Source organism: Cydia splendana, chromosome 2 (assembly GCF_910591565.1).
Source record: "Cydia splendana chromosome 2, ilCydSple1.2, whole genome shotgun sequence".
Classification (NCBI taxonomy): Eukaryota; Metazoa; Arthropoda; class Insecta; order Lepidoptera; family Tortricidae; genus Cydia; species Cydia splendana.
Genome location: NC_085961.1, coordinates 1 through 21467, shown reverse-complemented (window position 1 = coordinate 21467; position 21467 = coordinate 1). Strand labels below are relative to the sequence as shown.

General features: G+C 54.8%; 2 protein-coding genes across 2 annotated transcripts; both read left to right on the top strand.

Annotated features, from left to right (window-relative positions):
- The first annotated feature begins 645 nt into the window (after nucleotides 1-645).
- On the top strand, nucleotides 646-2769 carry LOC134800670 (uncharacterized). The gene has a single exon (XM_063773155.1). It carries the CDS (start codon nucleotides 646-648, stop codon nucleotides 2767-2769), a length of 2124 nt encoding a protein of 707 aa, XP_063629225.1.
- A 12174-nt stretch (nucleotides 2770-14943) lies between these two features.
- Nucleotides 14944-17136, top strand: LOC134800634 (uncharacterized). Its single transcript, XM_063773122.1, has one exon. The coding sequence runs from the start codon at nucleotides 14944-14946 to the stop codon at nucleotides 17134-17136; it is 2193 nt and encodes a 730-aa protein (XP_063629192.1).
- The last annotated feature ends 4331 nt before the right edge of the window (nucleotides 17137-21467 follow it).

Below are 21467 nucleotides of genomic sequence, written 5' to 3'. Positions count from 1 at the left end.
TACGTCTGTTAATTTTGTAATTGGGTCGGCTTTTTGCTCTACAAGGAGCTATTTTCCCCATATCGATCCGACCTTTGGTTCGGGAGATACTGGAGTTCAAAGTTCACACTTTCAGTAAAAAGTTTACCCCATTTGCGGTTGACGACGTTAGGAGATTTCAGTTTCAAAAAATCATATCTTCTGTTCTTGTGTAAATAAATTTTTTGTGTTAGGTTATTTAGATTAAGCTAATTGTAGGGAATTCAAATCCGTTTGAATTATATTTTTAGAGTGTATAGTTTAGAAGTTATTAATTTTTTAATAGATTGCTATTTCAAAATTTGCGGCGTCGCTAAACGCAAACATAAGTTGGTTTTCGTGTTGGAAATTTAATAGCTTGTAAAATATTAAATATTTTTAGTTGAAAAAATTATTAGTAGATAGCACATACTTAGAGCTATTTTTAGACCTTGGTTCGAGATCTGTAGCTCAACCAGGAGTGACGCTACAGTCCGTCGCATAAAATAATTTTAAGTTTGTTTTTGCTGTTTTGGATCTGGTGCGACTCGCACTTGACCAAAATAGTTAGGTTAGGTTAGGTTTTTGGGTTTTCACCTTTTTTGGGCGAATTCCACCCATAAGGGGTGGTTTTCGCGTGGCAAATATATGGATAACCCCGCGAAGGGGTTGAATCCGGAGGGGGCTCCAATCACGGGGCCCCATAAAGGGGCTTTAGGGGCGGGTTCTCCGACCTCGCCCAACTGGGAGGAACCTATGGAGGGCCAGGACATGGCTGAGGCCGCCTCCAACAAGAGGCCCCATGAGGGGAACCAGGACCTGGAATATGAGGCTCACGTTGGGATCGGGCCTAAAATCAGCACCGCGCTGAGGGGTAGGGCCAAGGCCATGGTGAAGAAAGCCTCCAAAGGCCACTTTACTGGCCTGGCAGCAGCCAAGGCCAGACTGAGGGCCCATAAGGAGGACTTCCTCTTGGAGGTGCTGGACAGCCAGGAGGGAAAGGGAGTGGTCCTCCCTTTTCCCCCCCTCCAGACAAGGTCCCAGGGGGACAACAAGAGGGACAATAAGAAGAAGGGGGATAAGGAGCCGCGGATGCTGACCCCGTCCCCGTCTCCAAGTCAAGAATTGAGAGAACGCAGCCCGCCCCCATACACAGGGACGGACTACATCGATATAGTGCGGGAAGCGACCCAGATTGTACTACAGGCTGCCGGGAAATCCGGCAACCTAAATGGACAAGTCTGGGGCAAAATGAATCAAGCCTGCCGGGACATCTTGGCGGCCACTGATTGCCTGGCAGACAGAGAAGAGGGTGAGGAGTTGCGAGCCTTAAAGGCTGATAATAAGAGAATGCGGGAGCAACTTGCCCAATGTCAGGCGGAGATGAAGGCCCTTCGTAGAGCTTTCTCTGAGAGGGAGACCCAGCCCCTAGCACAGGCCCCAACGACTGAATTTGACCAGTCCCCGACGGGTTTCGCTGAGGCCCTCAAGGAGGCCCTCAAGGAACTGAAGGAGGACCTGAAGCGGGATCTCACAATTACTATGGGAAACATGATCTCGGCCCGCACGGGCTATTCCCCTGAGCCGGTCCCCCGCCCCCCTCTCGCGGCGGACAGGAATAAGACGATTGCAAGCCAGCCCATACCCCAGCCGGAACTTTTCTCTGGGGTGCCCTCAAGGGCAGTGACACGTGAGCCACCCACTAGGCAGCCTAAGGCCCCTGCGGCTCAGCCTTCGGCACCAGCGGCACCAGCGACCAAGAAGAGGGCTAACTCTGCTCCCAGGCAGAAGACGGCGAAGGAGCCCAGTGCCTCCCCACCCTCACAGCCGGCAACAACAACACAGCAGCCTGCTGAGTCTTGGACGCAGGTTGTCAAAAAGGGCAAATCTGGCAAATCCGCCAAGCCTTCTTCCCCCCCTGCCGCTCCGGTCCGGAAACCGGCACCTGCGGGTCCACGAAAGCTGGTTGTGCCCTCTACGGCTGCGATAGTGGTGGCTTTGAAGCCGGAGTCTGAGGCGACATACGCCTCAATCATGTCTAAGGCCACCACATCGGTGAATCTTGCTGATGTGGGTCTTGAACACGTCAAGGTCCGTAAAACAGCTGCTGGAGCCAGGATTATTGAGGTGTCCGGGTCGGACAATGGCAGGGCGGCTGACGAACTCTGCCGAAAAATCACGGACGTGATTGGAGAGGAAGCCCGAGTATATAGGCCCACCAAAATGGCGGACCTACGCATTTCGGGCCTAGATGAGGCAGCCACTCAGGAGGCGATCGCTGGAGCAATCGCTAAATTGGGCGAATGCTCGCTGAATGAAATAAAGGTGGGATCTATTAGGGCCCAATATAATGGGACAGGGTCGGCGTTGGCACAATGCCCTATAACGGCAGCCAAAAGGGTCACCGCAGCGGGTCGACTTCTAATAGGTTGGTCCTCGGCCCTGGTAGTGGCGCTGGACCCAACACCAATGAGGTGCTTCAAGTGCATGGGCACGGGGCACACCAGAGCACTGTGCCCATCGCCGGTAGATAGGAGCAGCCTCTGCTTCCGCTGTAGCAGACCGGACCACAGGATCGCGGACTGCAAGGCGGAGGCTGCCTTTTGTTCGGTGTGCCATGCGGCCAAAAGACCTGCGGGGCACATAATGGGGGGCTTTTCCTGTGCGCCCCCACCAGCAAAAGGCAAAGAGGCTCTTCTGAAGATCCAAAGAGCCCCCCCAAAGCGTAACGCCGACCAATCGGCCTGTGAGGGACAAAATATGGATATGTAATGCCAGTACACCCACATCTGGATATCTTACAGTGTAATGTCAACCACTCCGCTCGTGCTCAAGATCTGCTCATGCAATTCACGGCGGAGTGGGGCATCTCCATAGCGGTGGTGGCAGAGCCATATTTTGTTCCTCCCCAGTCAAACTGGGTAGGGGCCACAGACGGCAGGGTGGCCATGATGGTACCGGCGGTGGGTGACTTTCCACTCCTTACGCCAATAGCCCGAGGCCGGGGATACGCAGCGGCAAAATGGGGTGAAACTGTAGTCGTAGCGAGCTACTTCTCCCCCAATAAACCGCTTCGGGATCTTGAGCGATTCCTAGAAGAGATCGGGAATATTGTGAGGAGAGCGAGCCCCAGCCAGGTGCTCGTATTAGGCGATTTTAACGCCAAAAGTGAGGCTTGGGGCTCGCCCCTCACAAACCCAAAGGGAGCTGCTCTAAGGGATTGGGCAGTGGCGACGGGCTTGGCTGTCCTGAACCAGGGCAACGCCAATACATGCGTGCGACGGCAGGGGGGGTCTATTGTTGACATATCGTTTTCGACCCCTGCCATTGCCGCGCGTATAACGGATTGGCGGGTCCTTGAGGAGGTGGAGACCCTGTCCGACCACCTATATATACAAATGAGGGTCCACAATGCGCCGGTAGTCCCGCCGATGCCCGGCCGAAGAAGAAATGGTTTCCCTAAGTGGACCATAACAAAGCTGGACCGCGAGATGGCGGACGAAGCCGCAATGGTTGAGGCATGGAATAACCCTCCTCCAATAGCGCTAGGAGTGGATGAGCGTGCCTCACGCCTCCGCGAAAGTCTGCAATCAATATCTGATGCAGCAATGCCACGCGCCGGACGACCTACAGCAAGGAGGAGGGTGTACTGGTGGTCGGAGGAAATCGCGGCCCTCCGTATCACCAGTAACGCGTGCCGCCGCGCATTCAATCGATGTCGACGGAGGAGGCATACTGAGGAGGAGGAAGAGGCAACGTACCAGGCCCTCAAAACGGCAAAAGAGGCTCTCAACCTGGCAATCGCCAAAAGAAAGGATGAGGCGAGAGAGGAATTCCTGGCCACTCTAGACCGGGATCCATGGGGGCGACCGTACAAGCTTGTACGCAACAAGATGAAACATGCCCCTCCCATGGACTCCCTAGAGCCGGAACTCCTCACGCGAATAGTGGAGGGCCTCTTCCCGCCGGCGCCCGACTTTACGCCGCCGGTAATGTCGGTCCCCTTGGCAGAACCGGTAGGTCCGATGGAGATCCCCGAGGTCTCCGATGAAGAGATGACGAGGGTAGACATCCGCCTAAGAGGATGTAAAAAGGCTCCTGGGCCTGACGGGGTACATGGGAAGGTCCTCCCTATCGTACTAAAGCATCTCGGAAATCGGATTAAGGAACTTTTCAATGATTGCCTAAAAGAGGGCCGTTTTCCGAGATGCTGGAAAGAGGGTAGGCTATGCCTCCTCAGGAAGGAGGGCCGCCCGCCGGACAGTCCCTCCGGATATCGGCCCATAGTACTCCTGGACGAGGTCGGAAAGATGTTGGAACGCATCCTCGCTGGCCGCATTCTCCAACACCTCTGGAACACCGGCCCGAACATCAGTGACAGGCAGTTCGGGTTTCGGGCGGGGCTGTCCACGATGGACGCACTTTCCTCTCTGAGGGAATTTAGTGAAGATGCGGCGGGAAGAGGAGAGGGTGTCGTGGCGGTGTCACTTGACATCGCCAATGCTTTCGGCACCCTCCCGTATACTGTGATTAAGGAGGCACTTCGGTACCACGAAGTGCCTCCATACCTGAGGACAATCGTGGAGCACTACCTATCTGAAAGGGTAGTGCTCTATGAAATGAGAGGGGGCCGTTGCGAGCGCGAAATGGCCTGCGGTGTTCCGCAGGGGTCAGTCTTAGGACCTCTCCTGTGGAACATCGGCTATGACTGGGTCATAAGGGGGGCACAGCTTCCCCGCATGTCCACCATATGTTACGCGGACGACACAATGGTGGCTGTGCGGGGAAGAGAATTGGGGGAGACCCTGAGGAGGGCGGCGGTCGCCACAGAAATGACGATCGGCCGCATACGCCTGCTTGGGTTAAGGGTAGCCCTCCCGAAGACAGAGGCAATAGTCTTCGGAGGAAAAAGATGGTGTCTGCCCGCCAACTTGACGATCCAAGTGGATAGAGAACCTGTCCAGGTCAAGGCCAACATCAAACATCTTGGCCTGGTCCTGGACAGAAAGTGGGACTTCGGGGAGCATTTCATCCGACTTGCTCCCCGAATTGTGGGCGCGGCTTCCGCCCTAGGTAGGCTGCTGCCCAACGTGGGAGGACCGAGAGCCCCATGCCGCCGCCTCTTTGCGGGGGTTGTAAGAAGTATGGCACTATACGGCGCCCCGATTTGGGCGGACCGGCTGTCGAGTGAAAATAAATCCCTGCTCCGGCGGCCGCAGAGGGTGGTGGCTCTCAGAATAATTAGGGGCTACTCAACAGTATCCCATGCGGCGGCGTGTCTCCTTGCATCCACTCCTCCGTGGGAGCTCGATGCCCAGGTCCTAGCGGAGAGATACGTGTTGAAGGCGGAGGCCAGGGCTCGAGGAGAGTACTTGGACCCAGAAGCGGTAGAGCGGGCAGACCGAGAGGCTAAGGACAGGCTCCGGGAGCTATGGGAAGCCGGCCTGGAGGACTCCCGCTATGGAACACGCACCATAGGGGCAGTCCTCCCTCATATAGAGGAGTGGTTGAAGAGGAAACACGGGGCCCTATCATATAGGGCAACGCAGGTAATGACCGGACACGGCTGCTTCGGTCATTACCTGCACAACATAAAGAGGGAATTAGGGCCCCAGTGTCACGAATGCGGTGACCCTGATGACTCGGCCCAACACACCTTAGAGGTCTGCAGTCGTTGGGATGAGGAGCGCCGTACTCTAACGGCAGCAATAAAAACGATGGATCTCTCGCTGCACAGCGTCGTTGCGGCCATGCTGGGCAGCGAGAGAAAATGGAAGGCGGTAGTCTCCTTCTGCGAGGAGGTCATCTCGCAGAAGGAGGCAGCGGAGCGGGAGCGCGAAGACGCGGCCGACGTACACCCGCTTCGGCAGAGACGAAGAGGGAGAAGACGCGCGCAGTACGCTGCGGTGAACCGCGTCCTCCCTCGGTAGGGCCAGTGGGTTGAGGCCCACATTGCACGGCCCTACACGGCTAAAGGGGAATCAGAAGCGTCCCTGATTCTCCCTTCCTTTGTTGCGGGTTCCCCGGCCTAATGCCGGGAAGAGACGGGGGGCATCATGGAAGAATGACTGCGCGAGCCCATGATGCCCCCATACAACGTCTGAGAGGGTGTGACGCCGGAGTGGGGTTTAGTGGGTATTCTCTTTCCCTCCCTCTCGCTAGGAGAGGGAGCCGAAAGAGTGAGTCCCACATACCCTCCCCATTATGGCCTTCCCCAAGGCCTGGGAGGGATGCGTAAAAGCATTCCCCACTCCGTCAAAAAAAAAAAAAAAAAAAAAAAAAAAAAAAAAAAAAAAAAAAAAAAGGTTAGGTTAGGTTAGGTTAGGTTAGGTTAGGTTAGGTTAGGTTAGGTTAGGTTGGGGCGCTACGGACAGGAAACCTCCAAGTGGGCCAGGTCCCTTCTCATTCCTCTTGATCCGAGTGATCTGGGGGTAAGGGAAGGGTACCTGGACGGTGCGCCCCGGGGGCAACGGTAAGTAATTTCTTGGTTTTTCAAGTTATTGCTTACCGGTGCTGCCAATGTCCTGTCGTGGGGGGGGGGGGGGTTCTCTCCACAGGTTCTCTGTCCAGCAGAGGTCCTTGTGGATGAGTCCGGGGGGTGGGTAAACCTCTCTAGAGGGACCGTTTTCGGTCAAGTAGGTGGCGGTGGCCGGCAAGGCTGCTATGGGTTTGGCGGTCTTTTTGGGCTGTCCAGGCCAAATTTGGGTCTTACCTCTTTTGAGGACTTTTGTGGACTTATTGGTCTGGGGGGACTGGGTGGTCTTTGGGCCGTCCAAAATGAGGGGGGTCGCTCCAGAAATGGTTGTGACGGGTGCGGCGCTGTGCCAAGCGCATTCGACATATAGTCGACGCCGGACCAACCGTTGCTAGTGTCGGGGTCGTAGTCATGTTTTGCGGCTTCGGACAAGCACCGGGGGCCTTGCCTTAATCGGCTGGGCTGCGAGGAAGAAAACCTCAATAAAAAATCACTCCTAATCCTAAGCGGCGGAGCACCGCGAGAGGATGCATGGCTGAAGTGGAGTCAGTCGCTAGTGCTTCCCCCGTTAGTGTAACGGCCGACACTCTAACGGGATACGCTAAGGCTTATCCAGGTGCAGGGGGCACCGCTTGGATGGACCACTTATATCCCCCATACTCGTGGGAACTGTATGGAAACTAAAAACTTAAAAATCAAATTTAAAAGCGTAGAAGGGAAGCCCAAAATAAAGGGCACAAAGGTTGAAAAGCGCAGCCGGAAATTGAAGGAGAGCGGCGCTGAAAAAATGGCGGAAAGCGTGGCAGATATGCTCGCAAGTGCTGACGAGAGTGACCAGTCAGACTGCACTCTAAGAACGGTCAGGTCGAGGTCGAACTCGAGCTCCTCTGCAGGGACCAATAAGCGGAGATTTTGGGCCGATGTTGGCGCAAAAAGAGCCAGTGGAGGGGCAAACGAGTCTCTGTTAGATGACTGGGAGGCATTGGGCTCCCCTGAGCCAGAAGGTCAAGAGGAAGAGATCAAGCGCTCAAGGGGACGTCCACCTACGACGGGCCAATACGTTGGCCTTGCAGCGGCAAAGAGAGCGCTCAATGAGGCCAAACGAGAGGCTCTCGAGATAGAGGCGGAGTTGGACATTGCAAGCCAGGCAAAAGTGGCAAGACGACTGCGGGACACGCGATTTTCAAAATCACCCTCAGTCAGTGAAGACGTGAATGAGAAGTCTGCAGTAGACCTCTCCAAGTCGGTGGCGGACCACGTGAAGATTATCGAGAACGTGGCCTCATCATCAAAGAATCTGAAGGGAACCTATGTGCGGGCCCTTAAACAGGCGGCAGAAACTATCGCGAAAGCGTTTGATAGTTTAAGCGAGCGCACGATCTCAGACGAGACTCGCCAACTGCAGGCGGCGAATAGTCGCCTGCAAGCGGAGATGGCCATCCTCCGCGGGGAACTGGCCCAACTTAAGGCAGAAGTAGAGCGAGGGAGGCGGAGGGAGAGTCCTGTGCGGGAGGTTCTGCCCTCCGGACCAGGCGAGGATGCAGACATGCCAGACACGATAACGTTGGATACGCTGCCGGCCCCGAAGGAAAAGTTGCCGTCGCGCATTACCCAAACGTCGATCGACCTGACGCCCGCTCTCTTGGACGAGGAAGTAAGGCGTGCAGTGGCTCTCCAGGTGGGAGCGATTGTAAGCGCACGTCTGGACGGACTAGAAGCCGAGGGTCGTTTGCTGCCGGCTAAGCAATTGCGACCGGCATTGGCAGCAGACAACAAGAAGCAGGCTGCAGCATCCACAGCTTCTTCTGCGGCGAGAGCAACTGCTGGCCCCAGTGGGAAAAAGGTGATAGATGCCACTAAAAAGCCACAGTCTGCTCCAGCTCCTGGAGCTACAAAAAAGGCCAGCAAAACGACTAAAAAGAAGGGAGGTGTGACTTCAAACCAGTCAGCAAAGGAGTCCCCCACACCCCGTTCGCTGCCTCCTGTCCCCGCCACCATGAAAGAGGGCTGGAATGTGGTTGCGAGCAAGGGAAACAAGCGGAAGACGGCACAGCGTGTGGCCCCGCCGCAGCAAACAGATAAAGCAAAAGCCGCAAAGCTGAAAGCGCCACGATCTGCAGCCGTCGTGCTTACCCTACAACCGGAAGCTGCGAAAAAAGGCGTCACATACAAAGATGTGATTGCGGAGGCTAGGACCAAGGTCCAACTAACGGACATGGACATCCCTGGGGGACTGCGCTTCCGGCGAGCGGCTACCGGAGCGTGCATTCTTGAGGTCCCTGGAGCATCTAGCGGGGAAAAGGCTGACAAACTAGCTGAAGCGATCCAACAGCAGATTGGCGCGGAGAAGGTACGGGTGTCTAGGCCAACTAAAACCGTTGACATTCGCGTCACTGGCTTGGACGAGTCGGTGTCCGCAGAAGAGGTGGTCGCGGCGGTGACACGAACTGGAGAATGTACCGTTGACATGGTGAAAGCCGGAGAAATACGCCAGGGTTTCTCAGGGCTCGGAACAGTGTGGGTTCAATGTCCCATCGCGGCTGCAAAGAAGATAGTGGCTGGGGGTCGCCTACTGGTAGGATGGGTCTCTGCGCAAGTGAAGCTGCTAGAGAAGAGGCCTTTACGATGCTTCCGGTGCTTTAGAAATGGGCATGTAAGGGCGCAATGTCAGGCGGAAACGGACCGATCTGAAAGCTGTTTCCAGTGTGGCAAAGAGGGTCACAAAGCGGCACAATGCACTGCGGCGCCACACTGTGCCGAGTGTGCGGCAGCCGGCAAGCCGTCGGAGCACAGAATAAGCAGCAAGGCGTGCACTGCGCCCAAAACTGCCGGAAAAAGTAGGAAGACCAAAGCTGCTGATGGCCTCCAGGCCCCCTCGCAGCCGATCAAGTCGCCCGCCATGGAACAGGTTGCGACGGAGGAGGTTCAAAATATGGCCGTCGATTAAATGGCGACAATCGATTTTTTACAGGGGAACCTCAACCACGATGCCAAGGCCCAGGACCTCTTCCACCAGAGCATGGCACAGTGGTCGATCAACATTGGGATAGTAGCGGAGCCCTATAAAGTCCCCGACAGAATCGACTGGGCCGGGGATCTGGACGGAACCGTGGCCATAACTACGCGGAGCGCCGCCGGCTCCAATCCATTCAAGAGCGTTATAAAAGGTCACGGCTGCGTCGCAGCGGTCTGTGGGGATTTGGCGGTAGTCGGAGTATACTTCTCTCCAAACAAAACTCTGGCTGAATTTGAGAGCTTCCTTGTTGAGGTCGGTGCTCTTGTTGGTCGGCTACATCCCACCCCGGTCATCGTGGCTGGCGATTTTAACGCAAAACATGCAGCGTGGGGATCCCCAGTGACGGATCCACGGGGACGTACTCTTTTGGAGTGGGCAATTGCCGCTAACCTGGCAGTCGCAAATAAAGGAACGGAAAACACGTGCGTGCGCCAAGGGGGTGGCTCTATTGTAGACATCACGTTTACGAACGCTGCCCTGGCACGCCGTGTTCAGGGATGGGAGGTCCTGGTGGATGTCGAGACCCTGTCAGATCACCGTTACATCCGGTTCGGTGTCTCTGCACTCCCTAGGCTCTCTCTCCCAAGACGGAATGACCCGGTCCAAAACTGCCCACGCTGGGTACTCAAAAAACTCGACCGAGAAGCCCTAGAGTTGGCGGCCATGGTACAAACATGGACAACAGAACCGGAAGAGTTGGTTGATGTCGAGGCGGAAGCTGAATGGTTCCGCAACTGCATGATGGAGGTCTGCGACGCGGCCATGCCTCGAGCCAAGGCCTTCTCTCCCCGACGCTCCGTGTACTGGTGGTCTCCAGATCTTGCGCAGTTGCGCGAGGAGTGCGTGCTCACGAGACGTCAGTACACGCGACAACGGAGTCGACAGTACAGAGACGAAGAAACAGAAGCGGCCCTGTACACAAAATATAAGGAGGCAAAAGTGGCACTAAAAGCCGCCATCGCACAAGCCATAGACCGGTCACGAGAGGAGTTTCTGGAGACTCTGAACAGGGATCCATGGGGGAGGCCTTACAAGCTTGTTAGGCAGAAGCTTCGGCCTTGGGCACCCCCGCTGACGCAGAGTCTCCAACCTCAGCTGCTGGACGACGTAGTTGCGGCTCTATTTCCGCACAGGCCTCGGCAAGGTCCACCGCCCATGGCTCCACCTAGGGCAGCTGAGAGGCAGCGAGAAGCAGAAATGCAGACGCCCCCTGTCACCGACGGTGAGCTGGGAGCAGCGGTTCTGAGACTACGGGCCAAAAACACAGCACCCGGATTGGACGGGATCCCAGGTCGAGCCTGGGTCCTGGCCATGGAGGCCCTTGAGCCAAGGCTACGTCGGTTTTTCAGTGCATGTCTCGAGCAGGGTCGCTTTCCTGACTCCTGGAAAATTGGTCGGTTGGTACTCTTGAGGAAAGAAGGTCGTCCTGCGGATTCACCGTCGGCCTACCGGCCCATCGTGTTGCTTGATGAGGTGGGCAAGCTCTTTGAGCGGATTATTGCGAACCGTCTTATCAAGCACTTAATGACGGAAGGGCCGGACCTGGCTGATTGCCAGTACGGATTCCGCAGGGGTCGCTCAACAGTCCACGCGATCTTGCGGGTAAAGAAACTGGCGGAGGATGCAGTGTCCCAGGGTGAGGTCGTCTTGGCAGTGTCATTAGACATTGCCAACGCCTTTAACACTCTCCCCTGGGATTGCATAAATGAGGCGCTGTTATACCACCAAGTGCCCCACCATCTCAGCCGAATAGTGAAGGCCTACCTGCTGCGGCGGTTCGTTGCCTTCCCCGGGCAGCATGAGTGGGGGCGTCGGGAAATGGTGTGCGGTGTTCCACAGGGGTCAGTGTTGGGGCCACTCCTGTGGAACATCGGATATGATTGGGTGTTACGGGGAGCACTTCTGCGCGGGGTCGACCTGGTGTGTTACGCCGACGACACACTTGTGACGGCGCGGGGGGCCTCATTCAGAGAAGCCGCTATTCTAGCCACGGCGGCCGTAGCCCATACAGTAGACAAAATAAGACGGCTAGGTCTAGAGGTCGCCTTGAACAAATCGGAGGCTATCTGCTTTCACGGGCCCAGGAGGACGCCTCCGCCCGGGGCTCATATAATCGTGGGAGGCGTGCAGATTGCCATCAAGCCTACCATGCGGTATTTGGGCATCACCCTAGACAGCCGTTGGTCTTTTCAGGCCCACTTCGAGCGGCTGACTCCGAAGCTGCTGGGTGCGGCTGGTGCGCTCGGACGCCTGCTCCCGAATATAGGGGGGCCGAAAAGTTCATGCCGGCGTCTGTACTCGGGAGTCGTACGCTCCATAGCCCTGTACGGAGCCCCAGTCTGGGCCGGCGGTCTTACTGGCAAGAACGTCACCCAAATGCGCCAAGCGCAACGGGTGATGGCAATAAGATCTATACGGGGATACGGGACAATTTCCGGCGAAGCTGCATGCGTGCTGGCTGGATCCCTGCCATGGGACTTGGACGCGAGAGCCCTTGCGTCAGTTTTCTTCTGGCGCGAGGAGGCGCGGGCCCGGGATTTCTGGCCAGCACCGCGCGAGATTGAGGCCAAACGAGAAGAGCTCTCTCGCGAGGCAATTGAAGAGTGGGTGAACCGGCTCGAGCGACCAAGTGCGGGAGTCCGGACAATTGCGGCGATCCGACCGGTCATGTCCCAGTGGCTAGAACGACCGCACGGTGCTCTCACCTTCCGGCTTGTGCAGATTCTCTCGGGGCATGGCTGCTTCGGGAGATATCTGCACAAAATTGCCGGCAGAGAACCAACGGAGGAGTGCCACGAATGTGGCGCAGCAATCGACACCGCACAACACACACTGGAGGAGTGCCCAGTGTGGGGGCCGGAGCGAGACGACCTGATTGCAAAAGTGGGGCCGGACCTGTCGCTGCCGGCCGTGGTCAAGGCCATGGTAGACAGCGAAGGTTCATGGCAAGCGGTTAAGACCTTCTGCGAAGACGTTCTTCAGCAGAAGGAAATGGCGGAACGCGCCAGAGAGTCCGACCCAATGGCCGACCAACGGCGCCGCAAGCGTGCTCGACGCAGACGGCTCGCACATGACCGCCGCCTGCCTCCGTAGGTTGACCGCAGGATGACAGGCACGGGGACGCCTGTCATCCGTCACACATGTGGTCCCTGAGAGGGTGACCGTACTTGATACGGTCCACAGAAACGAGGCCATCAAGGGCCTCCGGAGGCGATGGTCCGCCAACACGGACCGGTGCTGGTGGTGCTGTAGAAGTAAAGCGCGAGCGTCCCTACAGCCCACCGTTACAGCACAATGGCGGCAGACGGGGGGGTTGTTTAGTGGGTAGACTTGGGTCTCATTAGCCCAAGGAGTCCCACATAACCACTCGGGTCCGTCCCCGCACCCGAGTGGTATGCGTAATTGCATTTTTCCCCTCCTCAACAAAAAAAAAAAAAAAAAAAAAAAAAAAAAAAAAAAAAAAAAAAAAAAAAAAAAAGGTTAGGTTAGGTTAGGTTAGGTTAGGTTAGGTTAGGTTAGGTTAGGTTAGGTTAGGTTAGGTTAGGTTAGGTTAGGTTAGGTTAGGTTCCCTGCCATGGGACTTGGACGCGAGAGCCCTTGCGTCAGTTTTCTTCTGGCGCGAGGAGGCGCGGGCCCGGGATTTCTGGCCAGCACCGCGCGAGATTGAGGCCAAACGAGAAGAGCTCTCTCGCGAGGCAATTGAAGAGTGGGTGAACCGGCTCGAGCGACCAAGTGCGGGAGTCCGGACAATTGCGGCGATCCGACCGGTCATGTCCCAGTGGCTAGAACGACCGCACGGTGCTCTCACCTTCCGGCTTGTGCAGATTCTCTCGGGGCATGGCTGCTTCGGGAGATATCTGCACAAAATTGCCGGCAGAGAACCAACGGAGGAGTGCCACGAATGTGGCGCAGCAATCGACACCGCACAACACACACTGGAGGAGTGCCCAGTGTGGGGGCCGGAGCGAGACGACCTGATTGCAAAAGTGGGGCCGGACCTGTCGCTGCCGGCCGTGGTCAAGGCCATGGTAGACAGCGAAGGTTCATGGCAAGCGGTTAAGACCTTCTGCGAAGACGTTCTTCAGCAGAAGGAAATGGCGGAACGCGCCAGAGAGTCCGACCCAATGGCCGACCAACGGCGCCGCAAGCGTGCTCGACGCAGACGGCTCGCACATGACCGCCGCCTGCCTCCGTAGGTTGACCGCAGGATGACAGGCACGGGGACGCCTGTCATCCGCCACACACGTGGTCCCTGAGAGGGTGACCGTACTTGATACGGTCCACAGAAACGAGGCCATCAAGGGCCTCCGGAGGCGATGGTCCGCCAACACGGACCGGTGCTGGTGGTGCTGTAGAAGTAAAGCGCGAGCGTTCCTACAGCCCACCGTTACAGCACAATGGCGGCAGACGGGGGGGTTGTTTAGTGGGTAGACTTGGGTCTCATTAGCCCAAGGAGTCCCACATAACCACTCGGGTCCGTCCCTGCACCCGAGTGGTATGCGTAATTGCATTTTTCCCCTCCTCAACAAAAAAAAAAAAAAAAAAAAAAAAAAAAAAAAAAAAAAAGGTTAGGTTAGGTTAGGTTGAGGTTTTTCAGTGAGGCGTTTATAGAGCGATTTCGGCGATTTTTGGTATAGAAATAAAGACAATTTTTGGCTATCCATTCCGGTTATCGAAACAGCTCTTACTTGACGACTTGGCGATTTATTGGATTTCTTGTGCTTTTTGAGTAGGTACGGTTTTTGTGCGGTTTTGGTTTTTCACTAAAAAATTTCTATCTTTTTTCTCTTATTTTTTGTGTTCTCTGTTTTAGTCTTTAAAAATCTAGTTTCTATTTCTCTTTCTTTTTCCGTTTTCTCTGCAGCGCTGGGCCTTTTGGTTCCAGAGTTATAGGGAAAACAATTCTTTGTTTTGAAGTTTGGAAACTTGTCTTAATTTTTGGAAAAAATTCTTATCTTCTGTTATCTTCTTTGTTCTTCTTTTTTAGTGATTAGGTTATTAGGAGAAAGATAAGGGCTATCTGTTGCCGGTTCAAACATAATTTTCTGACTTCAGGATCAGAAGTTATTAAGGAATAACTGAGTGCTATTTCCTTTTTTCAGGCGCTTTCAACTACACGACTTAAGTTTGTAAATTTTTGAAAAACGATAGCGTCTGAACGCAGGAAGCTAGAGTTCAAGCGTTTCTAGATTTGGATAGGGGAGGTTAAACTCCATATTCCTATTCTTGTTTGGAAATTTTTGGACAACTAGAAGGGGGTGAAAAAAATCTTCAAACCCAATTTTCGTAACTTTGTCAAGTGTGATACGGATCACACTTGACCGTTTTTTCGAAAAAAAAATCTGTGGCCGCCTCCTCCATAGATATGGAGGGGGTAAATCCGGATCCGGGTGGGAATAAAGGAGGGGAACGTAGGGAGCTGAGAAACAGGGGGAATAAAGGGAGTTCTGGGGAAATGGGGACCAATATGGTGTCCCAAAGGGACGTGATGCCAGAAATGAGCAATGATTTGGACGATTCTGGGAGGGGGTACATTGGCGGGGGGGATGTCTCCCCAACCCCTACTTTGGGGAGATTGTGGGCGGATGTCGATGAGGAAGTAAACCTCTCGGAGATGTCTCCTGACGATGGAGACAATCTCAAGGAGGCTGATAGGGAGGGTTCAGGAAGTGGTGCGAAGACCTTGAACCGGAAAGGAAAAGGGGAAAAAAGGGTAAGAGCCCGCTCAGACAGCGAGGAAGAGGCCCCGGAACGCAAACTGGGCACTTCCCACCGTGGCCGTGGCAAAGGTCATTATACTGGGCTTGGCGCCGCTAGAGCCAAACTGCAGCAGGCGCAACAGGAAGAATATGAGACAGATGCTGATATGGATACCAACCATAGTCCCAAACCAAGACGGAACACGGGCAGGCGGTCGCGTAGCCCAGTATGCATGAATTTAACACGAGATGTGTTCGATACTCCTGGTGATCGCATCAAGGCCTATGCCCAGGATATTATGAAGGATGCCGGTAAGAGCAAGAATCTCAAGGGTGCGATATGGGGCAGTATTAACTCTGCGTGCAAAGAGTTAATGGATATTGCAGACGCACTCGGAGAGTCAGATGTTGTCCGCTCCCTTAAAGCGGACAACCAAAGGATGCGGAAGGAGTTGGAACATCTCCGACTCGAAACGAAGGCACTGCGCACGGCTTTTTCGGAGCGCAATCTGACGAAGGAACCAACGGTGGGGAGGAATGACGATATGTCCGCCCTCCTTCAAGATATGGGCACTCTCATGGACACTCGTCTAGGGGAATTCAAGCGCGAAATCTTCGTGTCTTTGGGAGAGATGGTCAATGCCCGCCTCGAGAGGGTGGAGGGACGCCTACCACCAGAGCCCATCCTCCGGCCGCCGCTGGCTTCCGACAGGAGGGTGCTCCTAGACCTGGAAGTGACGGGACACCAAGATTTTGAGCCTAGCGCCCCAAGGCCGAAAAAGAGAAATAAGGGGGCATCTCAGTCGGTCTCCCAAATGGCGTCTAGTCAAACATCAGGGGGGGCGTCCAGAGTGGCTGAATTGACCCAGCTGCTGCCGTCTCCAGTTGGGCAGGTCAAAACCAGGCCTGTACCTGCACCAAGGGCCAAAAAATCCCAGGAGGCGGTCCCTGCTGCCAGGGCGCCAAGGGGAGTGGCTCGGCCGAGTGTGCCACCGCCTGCACCCCCACAGGATAGTTGGACTACGGTGGTCAAGAAGAACAAGGGCAAGGGCAAGGGTTCTGCCCCGCCCCAGTCCCAACAGCAGCAGACTCCGACCAGGGGCACAGCCCCGAAAAAGACGACGGCCCCGAAACTAGTGGCCCCAAATATGGCGGCGGTCGTGGTGGCTCTTAAGCCTGAGGCTCAAACTGACTACAGGACGGTCATGGAAAAGGCCACCACGCTAAAACTGGCGGAACTTGGAGTTAATCACCTCAAAGTGCGCAAGTCGGCCACAGGGGCGCGAATCATTGAGGTCCCCGGAGCGCAGAGCAGCCAAGCGGCTGACAACCTGGCAGACCGACTCCGTGATCTAATAGGCGATGTGGCAGATGTATACCGGCCAGTTAAAAAAGCAGAAATTAAGATTTCCGGATTTAACGAGTCCGTCACTCCGGAGATCATAAAAAAGGAGGTTGCCGCCAGAGGCAATTGTAAAGAGGAGCAGGTGATGGTTGGCGCAATCAGAATGGCAGCAAATGGGTCCGGCTCAGTCATCATACGCTGCCCACTAACAACGGCTAAAGTGGTCGTCACAGCAGGACGCATTGTGCTCGGATGGTCAGCGGCGCGTGTAGAGGCTCTGGAACAGCTACCTTTACGCTGTTACCGCTGCATGGGGACGGGACATACGAGGCCTCTGTGCCCGTCTCCGGTGGATAGAGGCAACTGGTGCTACAGGTGCAGCAAACCAGGTCACATGAGCAAGGACTGCACTGCGTTGGCCCCCTGGTGCGCTGTATGCCACCACGCGGGACTAAAGGCGGGGCATGTGATGGGCGGGCAAGCTTGCACCCCCCCACCAGTTAGAGGGAAGGAAGCCTGCACTGCTGGCCCTGGTGCTGCTGCCGCGGCCGCTTCCCCGAATGTACCTGATAATCGGACGGAACAACAACTTATGGATATTTAATGTCACAAATGCAAAATTTAGAAATACTCCAATGCAACGTAAACCACTGCGCTCGTGCACAAGATCTTATGATCCAACACATGGCGGAGTGGGAGGTTGCTGCGACTGTTGTAGTAGAGCCGTACTATGTCCCTGCGCAATCAAACTGGGTAGGCGATAGGGTTGGAAATGTAGCCATAGTGGCACCGGCTATGGGTGGTCTGCCCCTCTCCAGAGTGTCATGTGGCTCTGGATACGTATTGGCCAAACTGGGGGACATTGTACTAGTTGGTGTTTACTTCTCCCCTAACAAACCACTGCGGGAGTTTGAGGCTTACTTGGAGGGACTCGGACGGGTGGTAGCTGGTGCAGTTCCCTCCCCTATAATGGTCCTGGGAGACCTTAATGCCAAGTGCGCTGCTTGGGGCTCCCCTAGGACTGATCCTAGAGGAGCGGTACTCCTGGACTGGTTGGCTGGACTTGGACTTGAAGTGGTCAACCGGGGCGCAACCGACACTTGTGTACGTCCCCAGGGGGGATCAATTGTCGATATCACACTGGCTTCCCCAGTCGTGGCAGCACAAATAGCAGACTGGCGAGTCCTAGAGGACACAGAGACCCTCTCTGACCATTTGTATATCAGAATGAGGGTCTCCAGAGCCCGGCCAAACCAACAGCCTAGACCGGCAAGGCGAGCGGGGAGACTACCGAGATGGAGCCTGGCCTCCCTGGACCGTGAAGCAGCCAGAGAGGCAGCTTTAGTGGAGTCGAGGTGGGGGCGGCAACTACCCGAAGATGAAAACGTAAATAATATGGCCCTTGGCTTCAGGGCATCCCTCACGAGGACTTGCGACGCCTCAATGAGAAGAGCGGGAGCACCTTCTAAGAAAAAGGCCACTTATTGGTGGTGTCCGGAAGTTGCCGCTCTTCGGCTTACCAGTAATGCGGCACGACGGCAATACACACGCTGCCGTAGAAGGCGGCACACGCAGGAAGAGCTGGACGCACACTATGCGGCGCTAAGTGAGGCCAAAAAAGCCTTAAACCTTGCCATAGCCAAAGCAAAGGACACGGCGCACACGGCCTTTTTGGCCACTCTAGATGAAAACCCATGGGGGCGGCCCTATAAACTTGTGAGGAAAAAGCTTCGCCAGGCCGCTCCTATGGATGCAATGGAAATGGGGACCCTACAAAGTGTAATAGAGGGATTGTTTCCTCCAGCTCCACAATTCAACCCACCTGCAATGGTGGTCCCCAGAGAGGAGGAACCGATTGATCCAGAGGAGGTGCCCCTTGTAACGGAGGGTGAAATGGCTTATGTGGCCCATAGAATAAGGGCCTGCAAAAAAGCCCCTGGCCCAGACGGGGTTCATGGGAAAATTATTCCCATAGTGATGGAGTACCTTGGAGACTGCCTCAAGTCCATTTTTGATCAATGCCTAAAAGATGGGCAATTTCCAAGATGCTGGAAGGAGGGAATAGTGTGTCTCCTCCGGAAGGAGACTAGGCCGGCGGATTCCCCTTCTGGATGGAGGCCCATAGTGCTACTAGATGAAACCGGGAAGATGCTCGAACGCATAGTAGCTTCCCGGATCAATAAGCACTTACATCAGACGGGTCCAAATCTTTCGGACCGCCAATATGGGTTCCGTTATGGTAGGTCCACTATGGACGCATTGGGGGCACTTCGGGCCTTTTGCGAGGATGCCCAAAGGAGAGGGGAGGGAGCCATTGCGGTGTCCTTGGACATCGCCAATGCATTTGGTACCCTCCCATACTCGGTGATTCGGGAGGCCCTTAAATACCATGAGGTGCCCTTATATTTGAGACGGGTCGTTGACCACTACCTGTCAGATAGAGTGGTGGTCTGCGACACTCCTAATGGACGGTTGGAGAGACGGATGGCCTGCGGTGTTCCACAGGGGTCGGTGCTTGGACCCCTGTTATGGAACATTGGCTTTGACTGGGCCATCCGTGCAGAGCTACTCCCCCGAATGGCCCTCATGTGTTACGCTGATGACACAATGGTGGCCATTCGGGGCAAGGAGCTGAGAGAGGCATTGCGGAGGGCGGAAGTGGCGGCAGACCTAATAATACTTAGAATCCGCCTCTTAGGACTAATGGTCTCCCTCCCGAAGACCGATGCGATAGTTTTCGGGAAGAGAGGATGGAAGGTGCCCGAGGGTGCCTCCCTTAGAATTTCAGGCGAGGAGGTTAAGGTGAAGCCCCATATAAAATACCTCGGCCTTACACTAGACACGAGATGGAATTTCGGGGAGCACTTCCGTCAAGTTGCTCCCCGAATAGTGACGGCAGCTTCGGAGATGGGTAGGCTGCTGCCTAATGTGGGAGGACCCTCCCACGCTTGCCGGAAGCTTTATGCCGGAGTGGCCCGATCAATGGCCCTCTATGGGGCCCCGATTTGGGCTGACAAACTAAATCGGGAGAATAAAGCCCTACTGCGGAGGCCCCAACGAGTTATTGCCATACGTGTTTGTAGGGCTTATGTGACAGTAGGTTGGGCGGCAGCGTGCGTATTGGCGGGCACCTCACCTTGGGAACTGGATGCTGAGGTGCTCGCCGATGCGCATAGGCGGAGAATCAGGAGCAGAGAGACAGGTGATTTCCCTGCTCCTGAAGAAGTAAGGAATGACCGCAGAATGGCGTTGAGAAGGCTCCGTGAAAGATGGAAGACAGACCTGGAGGATTCCCCCTATGGAACCCGCACCATAGGGGCGATCTTCCCGTCGTTTGACAAATGGCTGGATAGGACGCACGGCAGGGTGGGGTATAGATTGGTGCAGGTATTGACCGGACACGGGTGCTTCGGTCACTACCTGCACATGATACGTCGCGAGCCTACCCCGGCCTGCCATCAGTGTGGTGAGACGGACGATACGGCCCAGCACACCCTGGAGGTGTGCAATCGCTGGGTTGTGGAGCGTGGCGCGCTGGCGGTAGCCATTGGGACGGATGATCTCTCGCTGCACAGCGTTGTGGCGGCCATGTTGAGCAGCGAGAGATCTTGGGAGGCGGTGGTCTCCTTTTGCGACACTGTTGTCTCGCAAAAGGAGACCGAGGAGAGGCAGCGGGAGGAAGACCCAAATGCACTTCCAATCCGGCGCAGACGATTGGGGAGGAGGCGCAGGCGGTTTGCCATTAGGAACCGTGCCATACCCCAGTAGGGCAGCGGGTAGGGGACCCGCATAACACTGCCTTGCACGGGAGGGGGGAGAGTTAGTTATGCGTTTGCTGACTCTTCCCAAATCTGGTGTGTAGTCCCGGTTCGTTAACCGGGCCAGGACTGCCGGGGGGGTGTCGTGGTGACGTGCTTGCGACCCCGTTGCACCCCCCTTACGGCATAGACGGAAACGCCGCAGGGGTTTTAGTGGGTATTCTTCTCCCCTCCCTCTGACTAGCAGAGGGAGTTACGGGAGGAGGGAGTCCCACATATCACCCCCCAATTGGGCGTCCCCAGCCCGGGGGTGAATGCATAAACGCATTTCCCCTGCGACAAAAAAAAAAAAAAAAAAAAAAAAAAAAAAAAGGTTAGGTTAGGTTAGGTTAGGTTAGGTTAGGTTAGGTTAGGTTAGGTTAGGTTAGGTTAGGTTAGGTTAGGTTAGGTTAGGTTAGGTTAGGTTAGGTTAGGTTAGGTTAGGTTAGGTTAGGTTAGGTTAGGTTAGGTTAGGTTAGGTTAGGTTAGGTTAGGTTAGGTTAGGTTAGGTTAGGTTAGGTTAGGTTAGGTTAGGTTAGGTTAGGTTAGGTTAGGTTAGGTTAGGTTAGGTTAGGTTAGGTTAGGTTAGGTTAGGTTAGGTTAGGTTAGGTTAGGTTAGGTTAGGTTAGGTTAGGTTAGGTTAGGTTAGGTTAGGTTAGGTTAGGTTAGGTTAGGTTAGGTTAGGTTAGGTTAGGTTAGGTTAGGTTAGGTTAGGTTAGGTTAGGTTAGGTTAGGTTAGGTTAGGTTAGGTTAGGTTAGGTTAGGTTAGGTTAGGTTAGGTTAGGTTAGGTTAGGTTAGGTTAGGTTAGGTTAGGTTAGGTTAGGTTAGGTTAGGTTAGGTTAGGTTAGGTTAGGTTAGGTTAGGTTAGGTTAGGTTAGGTTAGGTTAGGTTAGGTTAGGTTAGGTTAGGTTAGGTTAGGTTAGGTTAGGTTAGGTTAGGTTAGGTTAGGTTAGGTTAGGTTAGGTTAGGTTAGGTTAGGTTAGGTTAGGTTAGGTTAGGTTAGGTTAGGTTAGGTTAGGTTAGGTTAGGTTAGGTTAGGTTAGGTTAGGTTAGGTTAGGTTAGGTTAGGTTAGGTTAGGTTAGGTTAGGTTAGGTTAGGTTAGGTTAGGTTAGGTTAGGTTAGGTTAGGTTAGGTTA

Bases quoted from the DNA above. Each gene is read 5' to 3' on its own strand.
- LOC134800670 (XM_063773155.1), top strand. From the start codon at position 646: ATGGATAACCCCGCGAAGGGGTTGAATCCGGAGGGGGCTCCAATCACG.
- LOC134800634 (XM_063773122.1), top strand. From the start codon at position 14,944: ATGGGGACCAATATGGTGTCCCAAAGGGACGTGATGCCAGAAATGAGC.